At 37.8% G+C, this 21,711-nt stretch overlaps 1 protein-coding gene across 2 annotated transcripts in view; it reads right to left on the bottom strand.

Moving 5' to 3' along the window:
• Window positions 1-21,711, bottom strand: part of EFHC2 (EF-hand domain containing 2) — a 373,002-nt gene that overhangs the window by 120,130 nt on the left and 231,161 nt on the right. For both annotated transcript variants that reach the window (XM_019649716.1, XM_019649708.1), the window contains exons 4-7: window positions 8,475-8,698; window positions 5,302-5,553; window positions 2,991-3,107; window positions 2,467-2,605 (exon numbers count right to left, since the gene is read on the bottom strand). In XM_019649716.1, the coding sequence (XP_019505261.1) occupies window positions 2,467-2,605; window positions 2,991-3,107; window positions 5,302-5,553; window positions 8,475-8,698 (732 nt within the window). The remainder of the gene's footprint in view (window positions 1-2,466; window positions 2,606-2,990; window positions 3,108-5,301; window positions 5,554-8,474; window positions 8,699-21,711) is intronic.

The following is a 21,711-nucleotide window of genomic DNA, read 5'->3' as shown; positions in this document are numbered from 1 at the left end:
ACTAAAGCACCAAGGTTATATACTGCATTAGAAATCTCCCCCTGGCTTCCTCTTAGGGAGGTCCCTAGCTGTGTCGTGGGCACTTGTCAGCGTCTTCCTATGGCACTGCAGAATGGAAACACCACATATTCTTGACAAGGGAGAATTGTGACTATAATTATTGGCAGGCCTCTGTCCTGATTTGGGCATCAAGGATACCAAAATAGAACATATGGAATTTGGTGAGTCTTATGAATTTTAGAACCATATGAATTATATACAAAATTAAAATACTGGAAGTAACTATTTAAGTAACATTAAGTATATTAATTTAACCTTACCAAAAACTTAGCAAAAGCAAATGTAAAGATTATCAGAGAGTATTCATTGACTCCCCGCCTACCCTGCATCATGGATATAATTTCTAGTCATTAGTTACATTAAGTATACTGTTGTTACTCAAGAACTGTTGTGTAATAACACTGCCTGCTAAATGGGATATTTTAACATATGTTATGAGAAATATAAAAAGTCAGCATGACTGCAAAATGCATGGCAATTTTGCATTTGCATAACTTTCTGTTTAAATGCATCATTCTCATGTTGTATTAGCTTTGGAGGCAAAAACTACTTTTTCTTCTGCAAAATATACTAAGTCTATAGCGTGAACAAAAGAAGTGGGAAAGAACGTAAGCATTAGGGCTCAACTGAAAAGAACCATGGGTCATGGGAAGCTGATACATTTGCAGAGTGCACCAGTGAATTCATGCCGCCTCTCAAAGATCTCTGCAAACCCATTAAGAGACAAACAATGAACCATGTCTCTCCAGCACTACATTCATTTTCCCAAACACAACCTTCAGTCTCAAAATCAAGCTGACAGACAAACTTCAACCAAATGTTGGACTTTACGTTTAAGGGATTATGTGATGTTTTGGAACCTTCACCATATCCTATACATCAAGGTAATCTGTCAGTAGGACACAAGTAAATATATTTGTGACTCATCTTTTATACGTTTCTTTTTTTCAAATTTTTAAGTCTGCACTGGAGAGTTATTGATTCTAAATAGACATCTACATTGTTAAAGACCAAATTTTCCTCGCAGTGATCTAAGGCTCACTAGCAGCTTCTTCTCAGCAGCCACCACCTGTCCATTCCTGGATGCCTCTTGCACAGAGTCCCCAAAACAAATATGCCCAACTCTGTCCACTACAGAGGACAAATAATAGTAAATGAAATAAGACGAGGCCACCAATATGGCCCCATAAGGCCCCCACATTGGGACTAATCTGGCAGGAAGATGCAGTTGAACAAATTCCCTTAATGAACCAAAGAGTGAAACTGAAAGTCTTTTTTTATTCCAACCTCTTGGTGCACTTGGTGTGCTTTGTCTCACATGGTAAAGATTCCCAGGAGGCCAGGAACACTACACAATGGGGACACCAAGGCACAAAGTAGGCCTCATCTCATTCTAGAGACAAAGCATCTTGTTTTTTAGGAAGCTGTGGTTGCTTCTGGCTTCCACCTCATCCCTCCAGGAAGTGCACTCACATGACTACTCCAAGGTTCAGAGGAGTGGAGAAGTAAGCATCCTCCACTCCAGCTCCAAACCCCAATCTGGCAGGTCAGCAACTCCCACCGCCCCTACTAATCCTAGCACTGGCGTGTTGTCAGGAGCCTGGGCTAGAAGGCCCAGGAATTGGACAGAGCTGGCTGGCAGGTTTAACAAATCAGGGGTTTGTTTCTTTGGCTTCATATCAGATCTTCCACCTGCTTCTACAACCCTCGTAACACCATGTAACATGCTGTGGGGCTCGGCTCCCCTTCCAACCTAGAAACTCCTTACCCAACCAACTCTGGAGCTCCAAAGTCTACTGCAATGACCTGTACCTAGTAGGTGTTTAATAAGTCACTGGTTTTCATTCTGAACTGAACTAACCTGGATGCAACTGATATCTAGGAAGAAAGAAGCTGCAAACCCGACTGAGCCTCCCCAGGAAAGGAAGACCAAATTAGCACAAGAGAATTCCCCAGAGAACTCAAATAAGTATATCCACTGTATAAACAACAATTCAGTGAAAAGAAAAGCATTTAGATTTCCATTCTGACTGCTTGACCAAAACATGTACCCAAATTGTAGTGAGGCAGAGGGCTGTAAGGGAAAACGGAAGCCTCTGGCATCAGGCAAACAAGTTTGAATCTTGACTCACTGTTTACTTGCTGCATGACCTTCGACAAGTTAGCCCATTTTAAGCCTCAGTTTCTTCACCTCTAAACTGGGGATAGTGGGCCTGCCCTTTTAGAATTGTTGTTAGGAAGAAATAAGACAACAAATGCCTGGCAGATAGCAAACGCTCAATAAATAGTAGCTATTATGGTAGCTATCATGAGCTTAGCATTTGAAACTCAAAAGTAAAATGTTAACTAGGGAACAAAGATTCTAAGTTTTCATATTATTTTCGAATTGACAGACAAATCACTTACCAATTCCATATTTATTCTTATAGTAAGTCTTCGTAAATTCATCACAGTCACAAAGGAGCACTTTCCTTCCCCACACATTGATGGTGGTTCCTAAGGACAGGTCACTGTCTTTGTAAAATTCTTGTTCTAATTTTCCTAGCTAATAAAAAGAAAGGAACATAGTGTTGGCACCACAGACCGTCCAAAGGAAAACCCTTCCCAAAGGAAAAAATAAATTTTTAAAAAACCCTCAATTATATCATTTATAACCAAATTTTTAAAATCAAATCAAAAGACAACCAGTTGATATTAACATTTAAAAACATTCTTTTAGCAATGTAGTGCTACCCAATAGCAATGCAACGCGTATATTTACATAGGCACTTAAGTATGTTTATTATTGATAAACAGCAATGCAATGTATACATTTATATATTCATCAATTTCATTCACAGTCTCACAAGAGAAGAATACGTAGCTCACCCCACATTTCAGATTCCAGGGACATCACATTGGAGACAGTAATAAAACACGAAGCTCCTTACCTTGCATTTATCCAACAGGTAGCCACGCAGTTGGCTCACTGTCAGGCGGCCCCCATACACATTGAGAACTGCTTGATCTGCCACCTTGCCTGGTTGATAGACTCCAGGCGGGCCATACTAGAAGACAAAATCAAAACAAGATGTGGTGGATGGCCTCTAAACACAAAGATGGTCCTGTTGAGGGGCTCACGTGGGAAATATGCATTATATGGCATTATACGGTTCTTCTCTGCCACCCACAGGGATGACAAGACAACTTACTCTATACAACTCTCCCTGTACTTCCTCACCTCCGGCAGGCTGGTCTATACTCCACCCATCTGGTAAGACCCTGATAAAACCCCTTATTTCCCCATCTGACTGGCCTGCCCCTAGTCCAACGCTCCATAGCACCTACGGCAGGATTAAAGCCCTCTGACTGCTTCATCAGCAGTCATCTTTTTTCTCTTCACTCAACTACCAACAACCCTAAAGAAGAAGCCATGCCTTGCCTTTTTTTCTCTACTCCACTTGGCACCCTGCCTGATCCTGAGCTCAGGAGGCACTTGCTCGCTGAGAGAAGTGGTGTGGTGAGGAGGCAAGTACAACAGAGTGTGGTCAGCCTCTAGCAGAACTGTGGCCTGGAACAAGCCAGGGCACTCTTCAGCTCCACACGCACTGGAGGTGGTCCAAGCAGTTGCGCGAGCTGGAGGAAATACCTTAACTAACTTATAAATTGACAGTGATCAGTTTATCACATACAGATGAAAAATCTGAATCATCTCTGATACATGTGACATAAAATGTAAGTTCAAACATGTGCATTTATAATGTGTGGGGTATAAGTAAGCCATGTAACATTGAAAAACAGTACATTTGGATGCAAACTCTTTACCACTTACTAGCTATAGGACTTGGGGCCAGGTATCTATCTTCTCAGAACTTCACTTTTGTCATTTATAGCAACAACAGTACTTATTCCTTGTTTTCTCAAAAAATGTTGAGTGTGTCAGGGGAACACCCACCACTATTGTATCACTCCCATGAGAATGTAAACTCCGTGAAGCAGGACTTAATCCATTTTCTTTCTCACTATAATCCCAGAGCTAACACAGTTGACACTCAATAAATGTGATGAGTTAATGAATAAATGAAGCAATTGATAAAAAGGTACACTGCAAAGTTCAGATGTGTCATTATTATTTTATATTCAGCCTATTTTTCAAAGCCATTCTAAAAACAGGCTTCCCTAGTACCCTCTGGCCACCTGCTGTGCATACCCCAGAGCTCCCTCTGGGACAAAACCTGCCTACCTCCCCCAGCCGTCCCCTCCCAGCAACACAGCAGGGCTTCTGGGGGTGGGCTCAGAGAATCTGGGAGAGCCTCCTGTGCAGACCACATAACCAGCAGTTGTTTGCATCAGAAATGAGAGTTACAGTAACCTCTTCTGTAGCACTAAAAATTAAGTTAAAAAATACTTCATACAAGTAAGAAATAAAACATAACAGAGAACTGTGAAAAAGCCTTTGTCTCTATGTGTCTTTATACGTGTTTATAGGTCCTTAGAGTGCGTTTTTTGCTGTTATCTCATTCTATTTTTACAGTTACCTCAGGATGGAGGCCATGTTAACTGCATTTTAGAGATAAGGAAATACACTCAGAGAGGTTAAGTGACTTGCCCAAGATGACCCAGCTATTAAGTGCAGAACCACAATTCTAACCCAGGTCCTCTGTCTCTGTGTCATTTCTGGCTGTACCCAAGTTACGTTAGTTCTCAAGTGGGCATAAATATGTATAGAAATCAATCTGACAATTCCTTTTTAATAGTAAATAAAATGCAAAAGCTGTCACTGCCGCTAGCCAGTGGCTAGTTGGTGACGGGTGGCTACTCTCAGAAGAGTCACTCCTGTGTGTATGTGTGTACATTTATGTGTGTACACTCAGAACCCAGACCAACATCATGGAATCTCCTCAGTAAGCTAGAGTCCAGAGACCAGTGCCCAATCCAGGCCATGAGCAATTGCTACAGAGTCAGTTACCTTCATAGGACTGATTGTGAACTCATTGACAAATAGATACTTTCTCTTGCATTTGACTTTTTTCCTTTACTTGCCTTAAGCCCAGAATATTCCAAATCCAATTTGTCATATCCTCTGCATTACTTTCAAAGGTATATATTAATATAGGGCACAAAATGAAAACTCTTCTAAACACTTGCACTAATATATGGTAACTGTCATTGGATAGTCATAAAATATAACATTCCAGTGAGTGACTAGAGTCTTTCAGCCCACAAGCAAACTGGGAAAATGGTTCTGTATATACTGCTCACCTTGGGCAGCTTTCTCCTCCGGAGGAAAAACGGCATACCACTGCGGCCTGAGTTGTGTGGCAGCAATTCTCTGACTTCGATAGTATCATCAGACAGAAAGTAACGCAAAACGAGTTCTCTGCGGTCCCCAAACAATGAGGTTGAGTCGTCCCACAAGCAGAAAAAACGCAAAACCTTCCTATCATATTCGAGGAACTGTTTCAGGGTGTTGGAGGACTCATGGGGATATACGTCCATTATATTGTCCAGGTTCTGAAAATGGAGCAAAAGTCAACAATAGTTGTGGTTTGGGTATAAGCACTTCTGGGATGCAAGCCATCAAAGAACATAAAGATATCTCTTCCATAGAGTATCCTGAGATTTTTTTTTTAATTTCAACTAACAACATCCATATATATAGGCACATATAATGTTTTAACCTTAAAAATACAATCAAGTATTAGGGAAGCTTATCATATTAAATATTATTTTATTGGGTTGTTGGGAAATTCATGACGCATTTTTGCATTGAAAAACATACAAAAATACATCATGACTTTCCTGACGACCCAATAATACACTAAAATATATTTTTGTAATGCTTTTAAAAACTGACTTTTCTCAAAGAATTAAAATTCTTGTTTAAGAAAAGACAAAAACTAATGATGGTGACAAACTAGAACAGCAATTTCCCTTTGGTAAGGGATTGACTGGAAAGGGGGACAAGGGAATTTTCTGGGGTGATAGAAATATTCTGTATCTTGATTTTCATGTTGATTACTAAATTGTACACATTTTTCAAAACTTGATCAGTATCCTTAAGATTTGTACATGAGTCTATGTTAATTATATCTCAACCAAAATAACTGTTTGTCTTTTCACTGAAAATTCATATTGGCATATCCTTCTTATTCATCCAAAGATTTTTGTGAAGGTAAAAGGGAAGAAATATATTCATGGTTAATTTTGCTCAAAAGCTTTAGTTACTGAGGATTTGAAAGGTCATGGAAACAGAAGCAGAACTAATGGAGAACTTCCCCATCAGCACAGAACCACTGCCTGGGCTCTGTCCCCCAACCCAGGAACCACTAGCTCTGCAGTCTTATTAGTGCAACTCTTCTCTATTTGCATGTTCTCATCCCTGTCTTGGAACAAAATTACCCCCATTCTATCTAATGTAGCCAAATAAGATTGTTACATAAGGAAATACTCGGGGGCAAGGGAGATGTAGTCCCACATCATGTTATGTAATCTGATTTGTAAATTCTCAAAATCTTTTCATCTGTCCAGGGCAGTCTAGGTGCAGACATACCCCAAGACAGTGGGAAACATGATGGCCTTCCAGAGACTCTTCAGGCTCATCCTTGATCTTTAAATGAAATAATGGGACCTCTACTTTCATCAATTGAAAAATATTTCTTTGGTATTATAACTCTTCTAAGAAATGCATTATTGATTACACACCATTGGGGCTATTTTCAGTTTACATTAAATTGTTTAATTTTAACTTTAAATTTCGAGGCAGCAAACACTGGAGAAGTAAAAGCATTAAAATCAATATAAAAGCCTCTTATTAAACTCCTAATTTTCCACAGATTTCTGTATTTATTGAAGAGCTTTCTCCCTGAGGGAATAAATGCTAAAATGATTCTCCCAATCTGAAAGGAAATTACTTAAAACATTTCTTGGCTGTTCTTGGTATTTATTCTTGATTCCTGGCACAAAAGATTTTTTTATTATAAACTTATGAAATTGCACAGTGCTCTATATATTTCATATAATGCATCATCATTCACAATCACCATCACAAAATACCAACTGTTAGTGAATAAGTGCAGCCATATGCAAAGGGTGGTAATTCATACAGATCCATTTCTTTTAGTTCCTCTCTGCTAGCTTAAAAACTGTTTTTATCTAGGGCATTTGGAAAAAATAAAAATGAACCCAAACCATAAATCTTCTTGCACGCTGATATACACAGGTATAATGCCACAAGGATTTCACCTTATATATTCCAGGATCAACAATATATATCTCTCAGGAGGGTTGTATGCTTACAACACTGAAGAATAATTCTGATGGGGCTAGGAGGCAGAAATGACCCTACATTCAGCTTTTAACAAGAGATCAAAACAAAGAGAATTTTATTCTAAATTGTGTATTATCTTTCTGCAAAGAAATGAATTACAAATTCTAGAAACAATAAAAATGAGATTAAACTTATCTATAGGATATAAATGAGAACAGTGATTATCGCATGGTGAGAAGAGGGACTGATTGGAAAAAGGATTGAGGGAACTTTCTGGAGGGGTGGTAATTGAAATGTTCTATATCTTGATTTGGGTGTGGATTACATGGGTGTATGAATTCGTTAAGACTCATCTAACTGTATACCTAATTTCTGTGTATTTTACCATGTATAATCATACTTCAATAAAAAGAGAAAAAGAAAACAAATGACAATAATGAAAACCAGGGAAAGAATGAAGCGATTTGAGTTCAAGTCCAGGAAGAAGATTGGCTAGTTAAGTGACCTTCCACATCACAATTGCTCTTTTGGGTGTGCAGATTCTTCTATAAAATATAAAACTTGGGATAATTAAAAACAAAAAACTTAAGAAAATACTACTACTACTAATACTGATTCTTTCCTCCCTATACTAACTGGGGTCAGACTTTGAAAACAATCATCCTTTCATAATGGGGGTACATTGAAATCATACTCTCCTCACTCCTCCAGAACATCTCTGCATCTGATGCCACCATAAGGGGAACCGGGAGTCCCGAGAAAGAAGGAAAAAGGTAAAAGGTGTACCGAGGGCTTGGCTCACTAAATCAGCAGTACAGAAGCAAAGATTTCCCCAGAGTTAGGCAACTAAACAGGAAAAGACAAGCCAGGTAAATGTGGGTCCAACTCTTACACTGTCAGTGACCACATAGCCAATTGTGGGCTCTTAGAAATGGTCCTATGTGGGCAGCTTACTGAGAACTCCTCTGGCCTGGAAGAAAGACTCTCCATGGATAGAAGTGGGGCAGAGGCAGTGAGTGAAACCGAGAGGAGAAGATGGCAACTCCAGTGATTGTGCCTTAAAAGTTCTCTCACATTTGCATCAGAAGTAACAGTACACTCTACTGACTCTCCGAAAGGGTTATCATTCTGAAGACAAGAACTCCCAAACGTATCAACTTCTTACCTTTCTCCATATCTTCAGGTAAGGATCTTCTGGACACTGTCCTGGAGGGCTTAATTTGACTCCCATTTTCTTCAAAAAGTTTTTTGTGAATGCATCACAGTCATAAATCCTGAATGTTCGGCCATAAAAGACAACGTCTATGTTGATATTGAAATGACACGCAGTATAAAACTCATTTTCATCAGGAGGTGGAAGAGGAATCCGATGACGATGGATAAAAGTCCCTATGGCATGAATAAAATAAAACTGTTTCATCATGAGGCTAACAAGGAAGAAGTCACAGCACAACTCTAACAGCCCTGAATGCTTTCCCACAACAGTGACTTGGGCAAAGAGCTGTTTCATGGAGGCAGCATTAGCATGTTCAATTCGTATGTTCTGAGGGTGCCAGAGGGAGCTGAGTCTTCTAAGGTCAAGACTTATTTGACCAGACTTGCGCGTTACTAGAGTTCCCTAAGTGGTATTAAGGAAGTACTTTAGTAACCCATAAATACTAGGATGGGAGGGGAAAAGGGCATAAACAGAGTGACCTAATGTGCTAGATACTGCTATCATGTATTTTCCCAGACAAACATGCACACTTTCACACAATAGCACTCAATGTGAGCACACTAAACAAGGCACTAAGACACCAAAGAAGAGTGCTCACAAAAGTGCATACTCTTGGGTCAAGAACTAAATAAATAAGCTTCAATATGGTAGATGCTAACACCATGATTTGCATCTTCTATAAGCATGAATGACTTTATGCTGATTTGAAGCTTCATGGAATCTTTCCTCTACCACCCTCTTCTCCCTCCTTCTTCCTAATACATAAAAACAAATACAGAGAGGCAGCCAAAATGAGGAAACAAAGAAATATGTTCCAAATGAAAGCACAGGAGAAAATCCCAGAAAAACAACTAAATGAAATAGATGCGAACAATCTACCAGAGTTCAAAACACTGATTACAAAGATGCTCAAGGAACTTAGTGAGAACTCCAATACACAGATAGTAAGCATTAAAAAAATGGCACAGAAAACATAAAAAAGAACCAGTCAGAAATGAAGAATACAATGACTGAAATGAACAATGCAGTAGAAAGAATCAACAAAAGATTAGAAGAAACAGAGCATGGAATCAACAATTTGAAAGATAAGGTAGAAGAAAACACCCAATAGGAACAGCAAAGAGATAGGGCCGGCCGAGTGGCTCAGTTGGTTAAGAGCTCGCTCAAGAGTTTGAGCTCTGAGCAACAGCGGTTCGATGCCAGCCCGAGCTGAGCAGCCGCTAAGCTACCAATAGGTAGCAGGATGGCTCAGCTAAAAAAAAAAAAAAAAAAAAAAAAGGAACAGCAAAGAGAAAAAAGAATTAAAAAATGAGGATAGTTTAAGGGGCCTCTGGGATAACATGAAGCATAACAACATTTGCATCATAGGGGCACCAGTAAGAGAGGTGAGAGAACAAGGGATTAAAAACCAATTTGGAAAAAAATGACTAAAAACTTCCCTAAGCTGGCAAAGGAAATAGACATACAACCTCAGGAAGCGCAAAAAGTTCCAAACAAGATGAACCCATTGAGGCCAAGATATACCATAATCAAAATACTAAAGGTTAAAGACAAAGAAAGAATCTTAAAAGCAATAGGAAAAAGGCAGGTAGTTACCCACAAGGGAACTCCCACAAAACTGTCAGCTGATTTCTCAACAGAAACTTGGCAGGCAGGAAGAGACTGGAATGAAATATTCGCAATGATGAACAGCAAGGACCTAAAACCAAGACTACTCTACACAGCAAGGCTATCACTGAAAATTGAAGGAGAGATCAAGAGCTTCCCCCAAAAAAGGAAGCTAAAGGAGTTCATCACCACCAAACCAGTATTACAAGAAATGTTAAAGGGACTTCTTTAAGAAGGAGGGAAAAAATAAAGAACGTAAATATGAATAATAAGATGGCAATAACTATGTACCTATCAGTAATCACTTTAAATATAAATGGATTAAAAGCTCCAATCAAAAGATAAAGGGTAGTTGAATGGATGAGAAAGCAAGACCTATACATATGCTGTCTATAACAGATCCACTTCAGATTGAAAGACACACACAGACTGAAAGTAAAGGCATTGAAAAAGATATTTCAAGCACATAGAAATGGAAAAAAACCAGAGATTCCAATACTTATATCAGACAAAATAGATTTTAAAACAAAGGCTACACTAAGAGACAAAGAAGGACATTTCATAATGATAAAGAGATCAATCTCAAAAGAGAATATTACCCTTGTAAACATTTATGCACCCAACATAGGAGCATCAAAATTCATAAAGCAAATATTAACCAACATACAGGGAGAAACAGACAGTAATAGAGTCATAGTAGAGGACTTTAATGCCCACCCCATTGAAATCAAGGGATAGATCTTCCAGACACAAAATCAACATGGAAACAGTGGTCTTAAATGACAGACTAGACCAGATGGATTTAACTATTTCTACAGCATTTCACTCCAAAGCAGCAGAACATACATCCTTTTCAAGTGCACATGGACCATTTTCCAACACAGACCATATGTCAGGCCACAAAACAACTCTCAATGAATGTAAGAAGACTGAAATCATATCAAGCATCTTCTCCTACCACAAGGGTATGAAACTAGAAATCAGTTACAAAAAAACCCTGAAAAATACACAAACACATAGAGGCTAAATAACATGCTACAAAACAATGAATGCGTTAACAATGAGATCAAGAAAGAAATCAAAAGATACCATGAGACAAATGAAAAAGGAAAATACAACAACCCCAAATCTATGGAACACAGCAAAAGCAGTCCTAAGAGGGAAATTCATAGCAATGCAAGCCTACCTCAAGAAACAAGCAAAAATCTCAAATAAATAGTCTATATGTACACCTAAGGGAACTGGGAAAATGAACAGCAAACAAAACCCAAAGTGAGTAGAAGGAAGGAAATAATAAATATCAGAGCAGAAATAAAATCTAAGAAAATATAAAAGATCAATGAAACCAAAAGCTGGTTCTTTCAAAGAGAAAACAAAATCAATGTAACTTTAACCAGACCCATCCAGAAAAAAAGACAGAAGCCAAATTTAAAAAATCAGAAATGAAAGAAGAGAAGTGACAATGGACACCACAGAAATATAAAGGATTATAAGAAAATACTATGAACAATTATAGGCCAAAAAATTGGAACATCTGGAAAAAATGGATCAATTCCTAGGAATATACAAACTTCCAAGACTGAATCAAGAAGAAACAGAAAATTTGAACAGATCAGATACGACTAATGAAACCAAATCAGTAATTAACAAGCTCGCAGCAAACAAAAGTCCTGGACCAGATGGCTTCACAGGTGAATTTAACCAAACATTCAAAGAAAAATTAACACCTATCCACTTCAAACTGTTCCAAAAAATTCGAGAGGAGGGAGGCTCCCAAGCTTATTTTATGAGGCCAACATTACCCTGATTCCAAAATTAGACAAAGACATCACAAAAAAATTATACACCAATATTCCTGATGAACACAGATGCAAAAATCCTGCAAGAAATATAAGCAAACTGAATTCAACAGATCATAACGCAAGGTAAAGTGTGATTTATTGCCGGGATGCAAATTAGTTAACAAGATTACACTACATAAATGAAATGAAAGATAAAAATCATATGATCATATCAATAGATGCAGAAAAAGTATTTGACAAAATCCAGCATCCATTTATGATAAAAACACTTAGTAAAGTGGGAATAGAGGGAAGATGTCTCAACATAATAAAGGCCACATATGACAGACCCACAACTAACATACTCAATGAGAAAAACTTGAAAGTATTCTCCCTTAAGATCAGGAACAAGACAAAGATGTCCACTTTCATCACTTTTATTTAACATAGTATTGGAAGTCCTAGCCACAGCACTCAGACAAGAAAAAGAAATAAAAGGCATTCAAACTGGAAAGGAAGAAGTCAAACTGTCATTATTTGCAGATGACACTATACTATATACACAGAACCTCAAAGATTCCACCAAAAAAATCTATTAGAACTGATAAATGAATTCAGTAAAGTAGGATATAAAATAAATATTTAGAAATTGGTTGCATTTTTATATATCAATAATATACTATCAGAAACAGAAATTAAGAAAACAATTCCATTTACAACTGCATCAAAAATATATAAAATACCTAGGAATAAATTTAACCAAGGAGGTTAAAAGACCAGTACTAGGAAAACTATAAGACACTGAAGAAAGAAATTAAAGAAGATACAAAAAATTGGAAGCATGTATCATGCTCATAAATAGGAAGAATTAACATTGTTAAAATGTCCATACTACCCAAAGCAATCTACAAATTCAATGCAATCCCTATCAAAATACCACTGGCATTTTTCACAGAACTGGAACAAATAATCCTAAAATTTATATGGAACCACAAAAGACTCCAAATAATTCTTGAGAAAGAAGAACAAAGGTGGAGGTATCACGCTACCTAATATCAAACTACTCTACAAGGCCACAGTAATCAAAACAGCATGTTACTGGAATAAAAACAGGCACATAGATCAAAGGAACAGGATAGAGAGCCCAGAAATAAACCCATGCCTATATGGTCAATTACTCTATGACAAAGGAGGCAAAAATATACAATGGGGTATAGACAGTCTTGTCAATAAATGAAGCTGGTAAAACTGGACAGATACATGCAAAATATGAAACTGGATCACTTTCTTACACTATATACAAGAATAAACTCAAATGGATTAAAGGCTTAAATGTAAGACCCGAAACCAAAAATCTCCTAGAAGAAAACATAGGCAGTAAACTCTCTGATATTGCTTCGAATGATACATTTTTTCTGCTGTATCTCTTCAGGCAAGGGAAACAAAAGAAAGAATACGCAAATGACACTACCTCAAACTAAAAAGTTTTTGCACAACAAAGGAAACCAACAAAACAAAAAGATGGCCTACTAAATGGGAAAAGGTATTCACCAATGATACATCTGAGAAGGGGTTAATATTCAAAACTTATCTAAAAAAAAACAACTCACGCAACTGGATACCAAAAAAACAAACAACCCAATTAAAAAATGGGCAGAGGACCTGAACAGACATTTCTACAAACAGGACATACAGGTAGCCAATAGACATATGAAAAGATGCTCAATGTCACTAATCATCAGAGAAATGCAAATTAAAACCACAGTGAGATATAACCTCACAACTCTCAGAATGGCCATCATCAATAAATCAACCAACAAGCGTCGGCAAAGATGTAGACAAAAGGGAACCCTCGTGCATTGTTGGAAGGACTGCAAATTGGTGCAGCCACTATGGAAAACAATATGGAGAGTCCTCAAAAAATTAAAAATAGAACTACGTAAAGACCCAACAGTCCTACTTCTGAGTATTTATCTGAAGAAACCGAAAACATATAATTCAAAAAGTTATATGCATCCCTATGTTCACTGCAGCATTAGTTACAATAACGAAGATATGGAAGCAACCTATGTGTCCATCAGTAGACAACTGGATAAAGAAGATGTGGTACATATATACAATGGAATATTACTCAGCCATAAAAAGAATGAAATCCTACCATTTGCAACAACATAGATGGACCTGGGGGGTATTATGCTAAGTGAAATAAGTCAGACAGAAATACACAAATACCATTTGATCTCACTTATATGTGGAGTCTAAAAAACAAGACAAACAAACAAGACAGAAACAGACTCATAGGTACAGAGAACAAATTTATGTTTGCCAGATGGGAAGGGACTTGGTGGGCTGAGTAAAAAGGGTGAAGTGATTAAGAAGTACAAATTGGCGGTTACAAAACAGTCACGGTGATATAAAGTACAGCATAGGAAACATAGTAAACAGTATTGTAATAACTATGTATAGTGCCAGGTGGGTACTAGACTAATCCGGGGGAATCACTTCATAAATTATATAAATGGCTAACCACTATGCTGTACACCTGAAACTAATATAAAATAATATTGAATGTCAACTATAATTGAAAAATAAAAAAAAATAAATGATTTTTTTTAAATTAAAAAAAGGGAGAAAAGACAAGCAGAGCAAACTAACAGTCTAATAAATAGCTCAAGTAAAATTGGCTTGTGTGACCTCTGTATGGAAGCATTTTAGTATAAAGATGTCAAGCAATCTTCTTCATGGTTTATATAGCACTGTGAATGGCATCTTTTACCAATGTCTAGAAATACTTATTAATTATTCATTCTTACTCATTAGGGAACATTTAATGAATATCTTTATGTGCCAGGAACTGTGTTGAGCTCTGTTCCATTCTTCTACTAATCGCCTTTTCACTCTGTTGAGGGTAAATTAACTAAAATCATTTTCATCTTCTTTTCTTTGTAGCAACTTTTAATTACTTGGTACATTAAATTAAAATAAAAAAACTATAAAATTAGAACTGGCCTAGAATATTTTTAAAATTACTACATAAAAGATGATATAATTTTACTGAAAAAAATTACACTTCAATTAGCCTTTAATTCATGCCACTGAAAACAGTATGCAAATTACTTAATCATTCAAGATTAGACATTTAAAACAAATTGCATACTTACACATCTATAAAAGCATGGGCATTTCAGGTATTTTCAGGAATCATTCTCTCTTTTAAAATACTTATATTGTGACAGTTTTTAAAATATGTAAGATTTATTCAATAGCCAGGAACTTCAGAAATTCCATCTATCATTTGTACTTCATTATAAAAATTCAAATAAGCAAGTTAGTGCTGATTTCTGTTCTGTAAGACTCTGAATAGAAATATTATATTTTTCTAGGTGGGAAGAACTGGCCCACGCACTGAGCTTTTAAATAATAATCATCATCATAATCATCATAGCCCTAGGATATGCTTTCATATATATTTTCTCATTTAATCTTCAATAATCCTACGAGGCAGATAATGCATGAATATAAATATTCACTTTATGGATGAGAAAACCAAAGCTCAGAGTGGTTAAGTAATGTGCTCAAGGCCACGCCCTAACAAATGGCAGGAAAAGGTCTTGAACCTGGGTTTTCAAGCTAAGAAGTAAATATTACTTTCCACAGTTTGCACTGAACTGTATCTCAGGGTACTACAGACACAAATTACTTCAGTGGAGGAGAGGTGGGAGTGTTACAGGCAACATAGGACAGAAGTAGGGAGAAGGGCTGCCAGCCATCAGTGAAAAGGAAAGAGAGATGATGAAGATGCTCTACCAAAAGAACAGCCTCTCTCTTCTCTAAGGGCAAATTTCTGGAGAGGGTCCACTTGTCAGCTGCAGCGATCCCCCCTCCAGGGCCAACACTATTGCACTGCCTGTCCCCTCCACCTCCCTTAGGAGGCTGCACACCCCACACCCCCACAATCTTCCTTATCTTAGTTCCCACACTGCTCTCACTAGATGGTTCTCAGAAAAGGCCAGGGAAGGTCTCTGTGGTAACAAAACAGAGTCCTGACAAACCATGGGTTGGAAAGAGAAGGCAGCTCTAACACTAAACAAGAAAATTTGTATAACAAGAAATCCAAAGCCACAATTCCAGGTTAATCAGAAAACTAATGTGGGCCATTTGAAACGCACAGTTACACATGAGAGCTTTCAATAATATATTCGTGGGGTTTCTCACTGCGTCCTTTGGGTACTGAAATTTCTATTTATTGTATCTTCCATGATAAATAGCAGAAACTCCACCAGCAGGAATTTGTTCTGTAAAATCAAAGAAATGGGCAGAATACTATGTTTTGGGCACACATTGAAGAGCACCCGAGATCATCAAGGTATATAAATAAAAATAATGCATTTATATCATTTATGATCACTCCGATAAGTCTAGTACCAACCTAACACTATACATAGATTTTACAATATTATTGGCTATATTCCACACATCATATATAATTGAAAAAAAAACAAGTCACTGGGATGTAAAGTACAGCATAGCAAACACAGTAAAAAATATTGTAAAATTATGTAGTGTTAGATGGGTAACAGACTCATTAGGGTTATCAGTTGTGAAGTTTAAATGTCTAACCACCATGTTATATTGTATACCTGAAATTAATATAATACTATATGTCAACAGTAATCGAAAGATAAATTTTTAGAAAAAAAATTTAAAATTATACAAAAATAAAAAAAATACGTAGTTCACTCTTTTAATAAATAAACAAAATAATGCTACAAAATAGCAAAACAAAAGTACATCTGTCCTTTAAAGTTTTAAATATTTACCTTCTTAACTGCACCAAAAAGACAACTTGGAAAGATGTCCAGGCATCAGATGCCTGCTTTTTAAGATCTTCCCTACCTTCATTTTTTAAAAAGATTTTTATTGGGAAATGGGAACAGTGCTGGGGAATTGGGGGAAGGGGAACAGACAAGTTGCTGTCCTTTCGTTATTCAGTCTAGTTGTGGAGGATGTCCCTTCACTGGCCCAAGTTGGCACCATCATTGCGCTCTTCCCGGGTGAGGCAGATCAGTTGTCGGCTTCTGGACGGCCGCTCACAGCAGCTGCTGGCCGCTCACGCTGGCTGCTGGCTACACACGGTAGCCCATGGCAACCCACTGCCACAGGGGCTGCAGCCTACGCCGTCGCCAGCGACTCACGGCAGCCCAGCTCCAGGTTGAGCTGTTGTTCAGCATCTTAGCTGTAGAGGGCAGTGTCACTGGCCCTCATATGTGGGATCCGAACCGGGGCCCTCTGGCGTCCCAAGCCAGCTCTTAACCAATGCGCCACTCGGCTGGCCCCCTACCTTCATATTTTACATCTTCCTTTTTAAAGGCCCTGCTATCTGATTACACTCCGGAAACTGTAACTTTCTAACATTTCCCTGTGGTTTACATCAAAACGATGATATGTCCATTTATGTTTAATGCATTTTCATTTCATTCAGTTGACACTTGCTTTAGATTTGTGCTCATACCACTAAATTTAGTTTTTAAGGAATTCACCTTCCAGAATTAAAACTCCAACCTCTTACTTCTATCTTAAGTATTATTAGTTCATTTTAGTAACACTGCAGACCTAGGGTACATCCAAGTCTAGAGGCAAGTATATTTCTTAAGTGAATGAATATACAACTGGAATTGCCACTTGTCCTTGCGTCTACTAAGTTTGAATCCTAAAAACACTAAAACGCTTCACTAGGACCAGGCATGATAGAATCTCTTTTCCTCTTCTTGTGTTCACTATTATTCCTTCACTAAAATGATTAAGCCACTTTTATTTTTATCTAATGTCATCTTTGGAGTTTTGGTTTCATACAACTAACTTTTTTCTATAGAGAGCCTGACACCTGTCTTGTAGTAAAAGAAGAAAAAAATTAAATCTACATCTCTGACCATAATCAGAAACAGTATATCTTATGCATTTCATCCCAGCCACTGCATGAACCCCAAATGATAGCATGTTTGGTGCTCTAATGTCCTCTTGATTACTGCCCTCTTGCCTACTTTTCCTTATACACCGAATGATCTGCTCCCAACTCCTCATCCTACCTCTTTATCTCATGCTGTTCCTTTTGACTAATGTGCCTTCTTCCTCTTCCATCTTTATCGGGTGAAACTTTTGAGGTACCTCTGGTGGATACTGGCGCTGCCTCCTTTGATCCCTCAAAGCACCTGGTACCATTTATGATGTCTGTATGATGTTATGGGCGTTGTCTATCATTTTCCTTTCCTTTTTCCTTCCTCCCTCCATCCCTTCCTTCCTTCCTTTCTTCAATAAATATTTATCAAGCAGCCACCATGCACCAAGCACCTATCTTCACAAATCAGTGATTTACCTCCACGCTTAAATTCTACTCTGCTCCATTCAGTGACAATTCCCTCCCCAAGGTCCACCCTCCGGAGCTGCCGATTTAGCAAACTGAGATACAGGATGCCTAGTTAAATTTGAATCTAAGATGAACAATGAATAATTTTTAGTGTAACTATGTCCCATGCAATATTTGGGTGATAGTTATACTAAAAACTTCATTGCTTATCTGAAATTTAAATTTAACTGGGTATCTTGTATTTCATCTGGCAACCCTACCATCACCCAGCCTCCACTTTATGGAATGCAGTACTTAAATATGGAATATGCCTAATATGAATGACATGTGAATGACTAACTTCTATTTTGTGATTATATTTGCCTGATTAAGGTAGATTATCTTAGAGCATAAAAAATAAAAATAAGAAATACTACCCTGTTGAGGGGCTGAAACAAGTCATTAGTGGAAATCAGTGTTCTTAACCAGGGATACACTAAGGACCCAATGGAAATCGGTTGTTGACCCCACCTACAGAATCAGAAATTCTTGGGGTGGGCCCAGAGATTCTGGAGAGATGATCACTCTCAGCTGGGAACAACTGGTACAGACCTTACCAGAAAAGTATGGCACATTTCTAATCGTTATCCTTTCCTTCACATAGATTAGTTTGGAGTTGTTAGTATTTGACAAACAATTATTCTGTTAGACAATTGGAGGGAAAACTACTGGGATTAACCTCTGACATTCTTGCCTTGGTGAAACATTTTAACTACATTCCAACAGAAGAGCAACAAATTCTATAAATATAACACATCTAACCAAAAAAAAACAGTGATGTCCTGGCAAGAAATGAAAGCGAGCGTTGCAGTGTGACAGTGACTTGACTTATAACACACACATCTCTCTCTGCCAACAAGGATTCGTGAACGTTAAAAATATGTTGTTCTGATTAGAAGCTGCATGTAACTGAATATTTTGGCATCACACTAAGGGATGCCTCTTTTGTTTCTGGCTTATTCCAAACTCCCCACTGCCTAAAAAAAAAGTTACATGATAAGAGAGGCAACTAAAAGGGAGGCTAATTCATCCAGGTGCATTAATTTCTGAACAATCAGCTCCACAAAAAATAAAAACCAACCAAACAAACAAAAAACAGGTGCATCTGACCTCCGAGTTCATTTGAAAAATACTGAAACTTTATAGAAGTGACAGGAACATCATCAGTGAGTGTGTGACACCTAAATGTGACCCCCATTCTCTTCCCAGGGTCCACAGGCTCATGAAAAGCAGGCTCAGGCCTCTCAAAATACAACTGAAAGAAACACTACCTAGTCATCCCACTGAGATCTAAGCCACTGATACATTAGCTTGTTTCCTTTTTCCCATTTAACAGGAAAGCCTGGAGAAGGCATTTGAATTATTTTCCAGGGTATCCTCTGTCCAAAAATACCTTCCTTAACAAAAAGCATCATATTAAGTATTTCAAAAGACTGATTTCTCGCTAAACAAAGCTTGATGATAGAGTGGTTATTTGTGTATGCTTTCCACAGGACTTGCTAGAGCCCACCAGGCTCCATTCTGCTGACAAAGTCAGTCTCACTTCATATCATGATTACTGTGTATTCTGTACAGATCCCTTGAGCTGTGTGTCTTCACTCAAGGAAATGTCCCAATCAAAATGAGCCATCAGAAATTCTAAATTTTCAAGAGACTTTAAAATTGTCTTGTTCCCAGGTTTTTTTCTTAGTCTTCATGAGTAACATTCCCTACTACCTACATGAAAATTATTTTCAAATAAATCATTATGACAATCTTCAATTTGACTTTGGAATCTGCCGATGTGTGATTTGAAATCAAGAGGCTGAGAGAATTGAAAAGCCTTAATAAAAGCTTTTCCAAGATCCTTATAGAGGCTGCATTTCATTTCTCTTCTTGGATAGTTTAATAAAACTAAGACTTAACTGGACAGGAGCCAGTGAGCTGAAGGAATATGAGCTTTCACTTAAAAAGTAATAATAATGAAAACAACGCAAGTTTGGGATGTCCTATGACCTCCAGCCCATCATTTGTGTACATTTGGTGCCATGTGGGGAAGGTAGTCAAAAAATAAGCAAAACTTGATTAGAGAATATCAGAGTAAAGGATTTAAGTAAAAACGTATAAGAAAATATTTTTCTTCTGCTAAAGCGATACAGTCACTTATCTAACATACACACAAGTAAAACAGATGTTCATAGAAATTAAAGATTGTAAATTTTCTTTCTTTTCTTTTATTCCATTCTTCCTTTCCTTCCCTTTCCCTTACCCTCCCTCCCTCTTTCTCCCTCCCTCCCTCTTTTTCTCTTTCTTTCTTTTCTTTCAGTTTTTATTGGGGAACAATGTGTTTTTTCCAGGACCCATCAGCTCTAAGTCAAGCTGTTGTCCTTCAATCTAGTTGTGGAGGGCGCAGCTCAGCTCCAAGTCCAGTTGCCATTTTCAATCTAGTTGCGGGGGGCACAGCCCACCATCCCATGCAGGAATCTAACTGGCAACCTTGTTGTTAAGAGCACCCGCTCTAACCAACTGAGCCATCCGGCCACCCTCTGGTAGCTCAGTGGCAGCTCAGCTCAAGTCGTTGTCTTCAATCTAGTTGAGGAGGGCATAGCTCACTGGCCCATGTGGGAGTCGAACTGGCAACTTTGTTGTTCAGAGCACGCGCTCTAATTAATTGAGCCACCTCACCGCCCAAAATTTTCTCTCTTTTCTGAAATAATTCTTCAAACATTTTCTAATACATTATTGTCAGTCTTTAAAATCTGCCTTTTACACATTGCAGTATTAAGTATGTTATTGAAGGAGTTTGAGAAAATAACAGAAGCAGGAAGGTCACTTTGACTTTCCCTCCCACTTCTCCCCTAAAACAGGTAGTAAACCCTCATGTGAGAGGTGCCCTGCCTGTACCTGAAGAAAAGGAGCATCCTTATCTCCAAAGGCAAAGAGATGCCAAGAAAAATCGAAACAAACAATGCTTTCTCAGTTTCCCCCAGTTTACTACACTTACGTTATACTGTACGACCTTTCACCTTTCTACATGACTGTTCACACTTCATCACACCTAGCCTAAAAATACACAGGTTTAACTGTTTCTCTGGGTCTTTATTTTCTTATGAAGATGCTTATGTCACATAAAATTTATATTAAATACATTTGTATGTTGTTTTCCTGCTAAAAAAATAAAATAATAAAAAAAATAAAAACTGCCTTTTATACATGTTAAAAATGACTCTAAAGAGTCTAAAGGCCTCTTGTCCCTTTACAAAAATGTCACACTTCCAACCTTAAAAGTTTGTGAAGAATTTTTTTTAAATACCAAGGCATTTCCATAGTTCCTAAAAGATTTACCATTAAGTCACAAGTTCTCCAAATTAAAAGACCAGGGAGTCGAGAGTGCATCAGTTAGAACACAAGGAAT

Source organism: Hipposideros armiger, unplaced genomic scaffold (assembly GCF_001890085.2).
Source record: "Hipposideros armiger isolate ML-2016 unplaced genomic scaffold, ASM189008v1 scaffold_7, whole genome shotgun sequence".
Lineage (NCBI taxonomy): Eukaryota > Metazoa > Chordata > Mammalia > Chiroptera > Hipposideridae > Hipposideros > Hipposideros armiger.
This window is presented reverse-complemented; position numbering and strand designations above follow the sequence as displayed.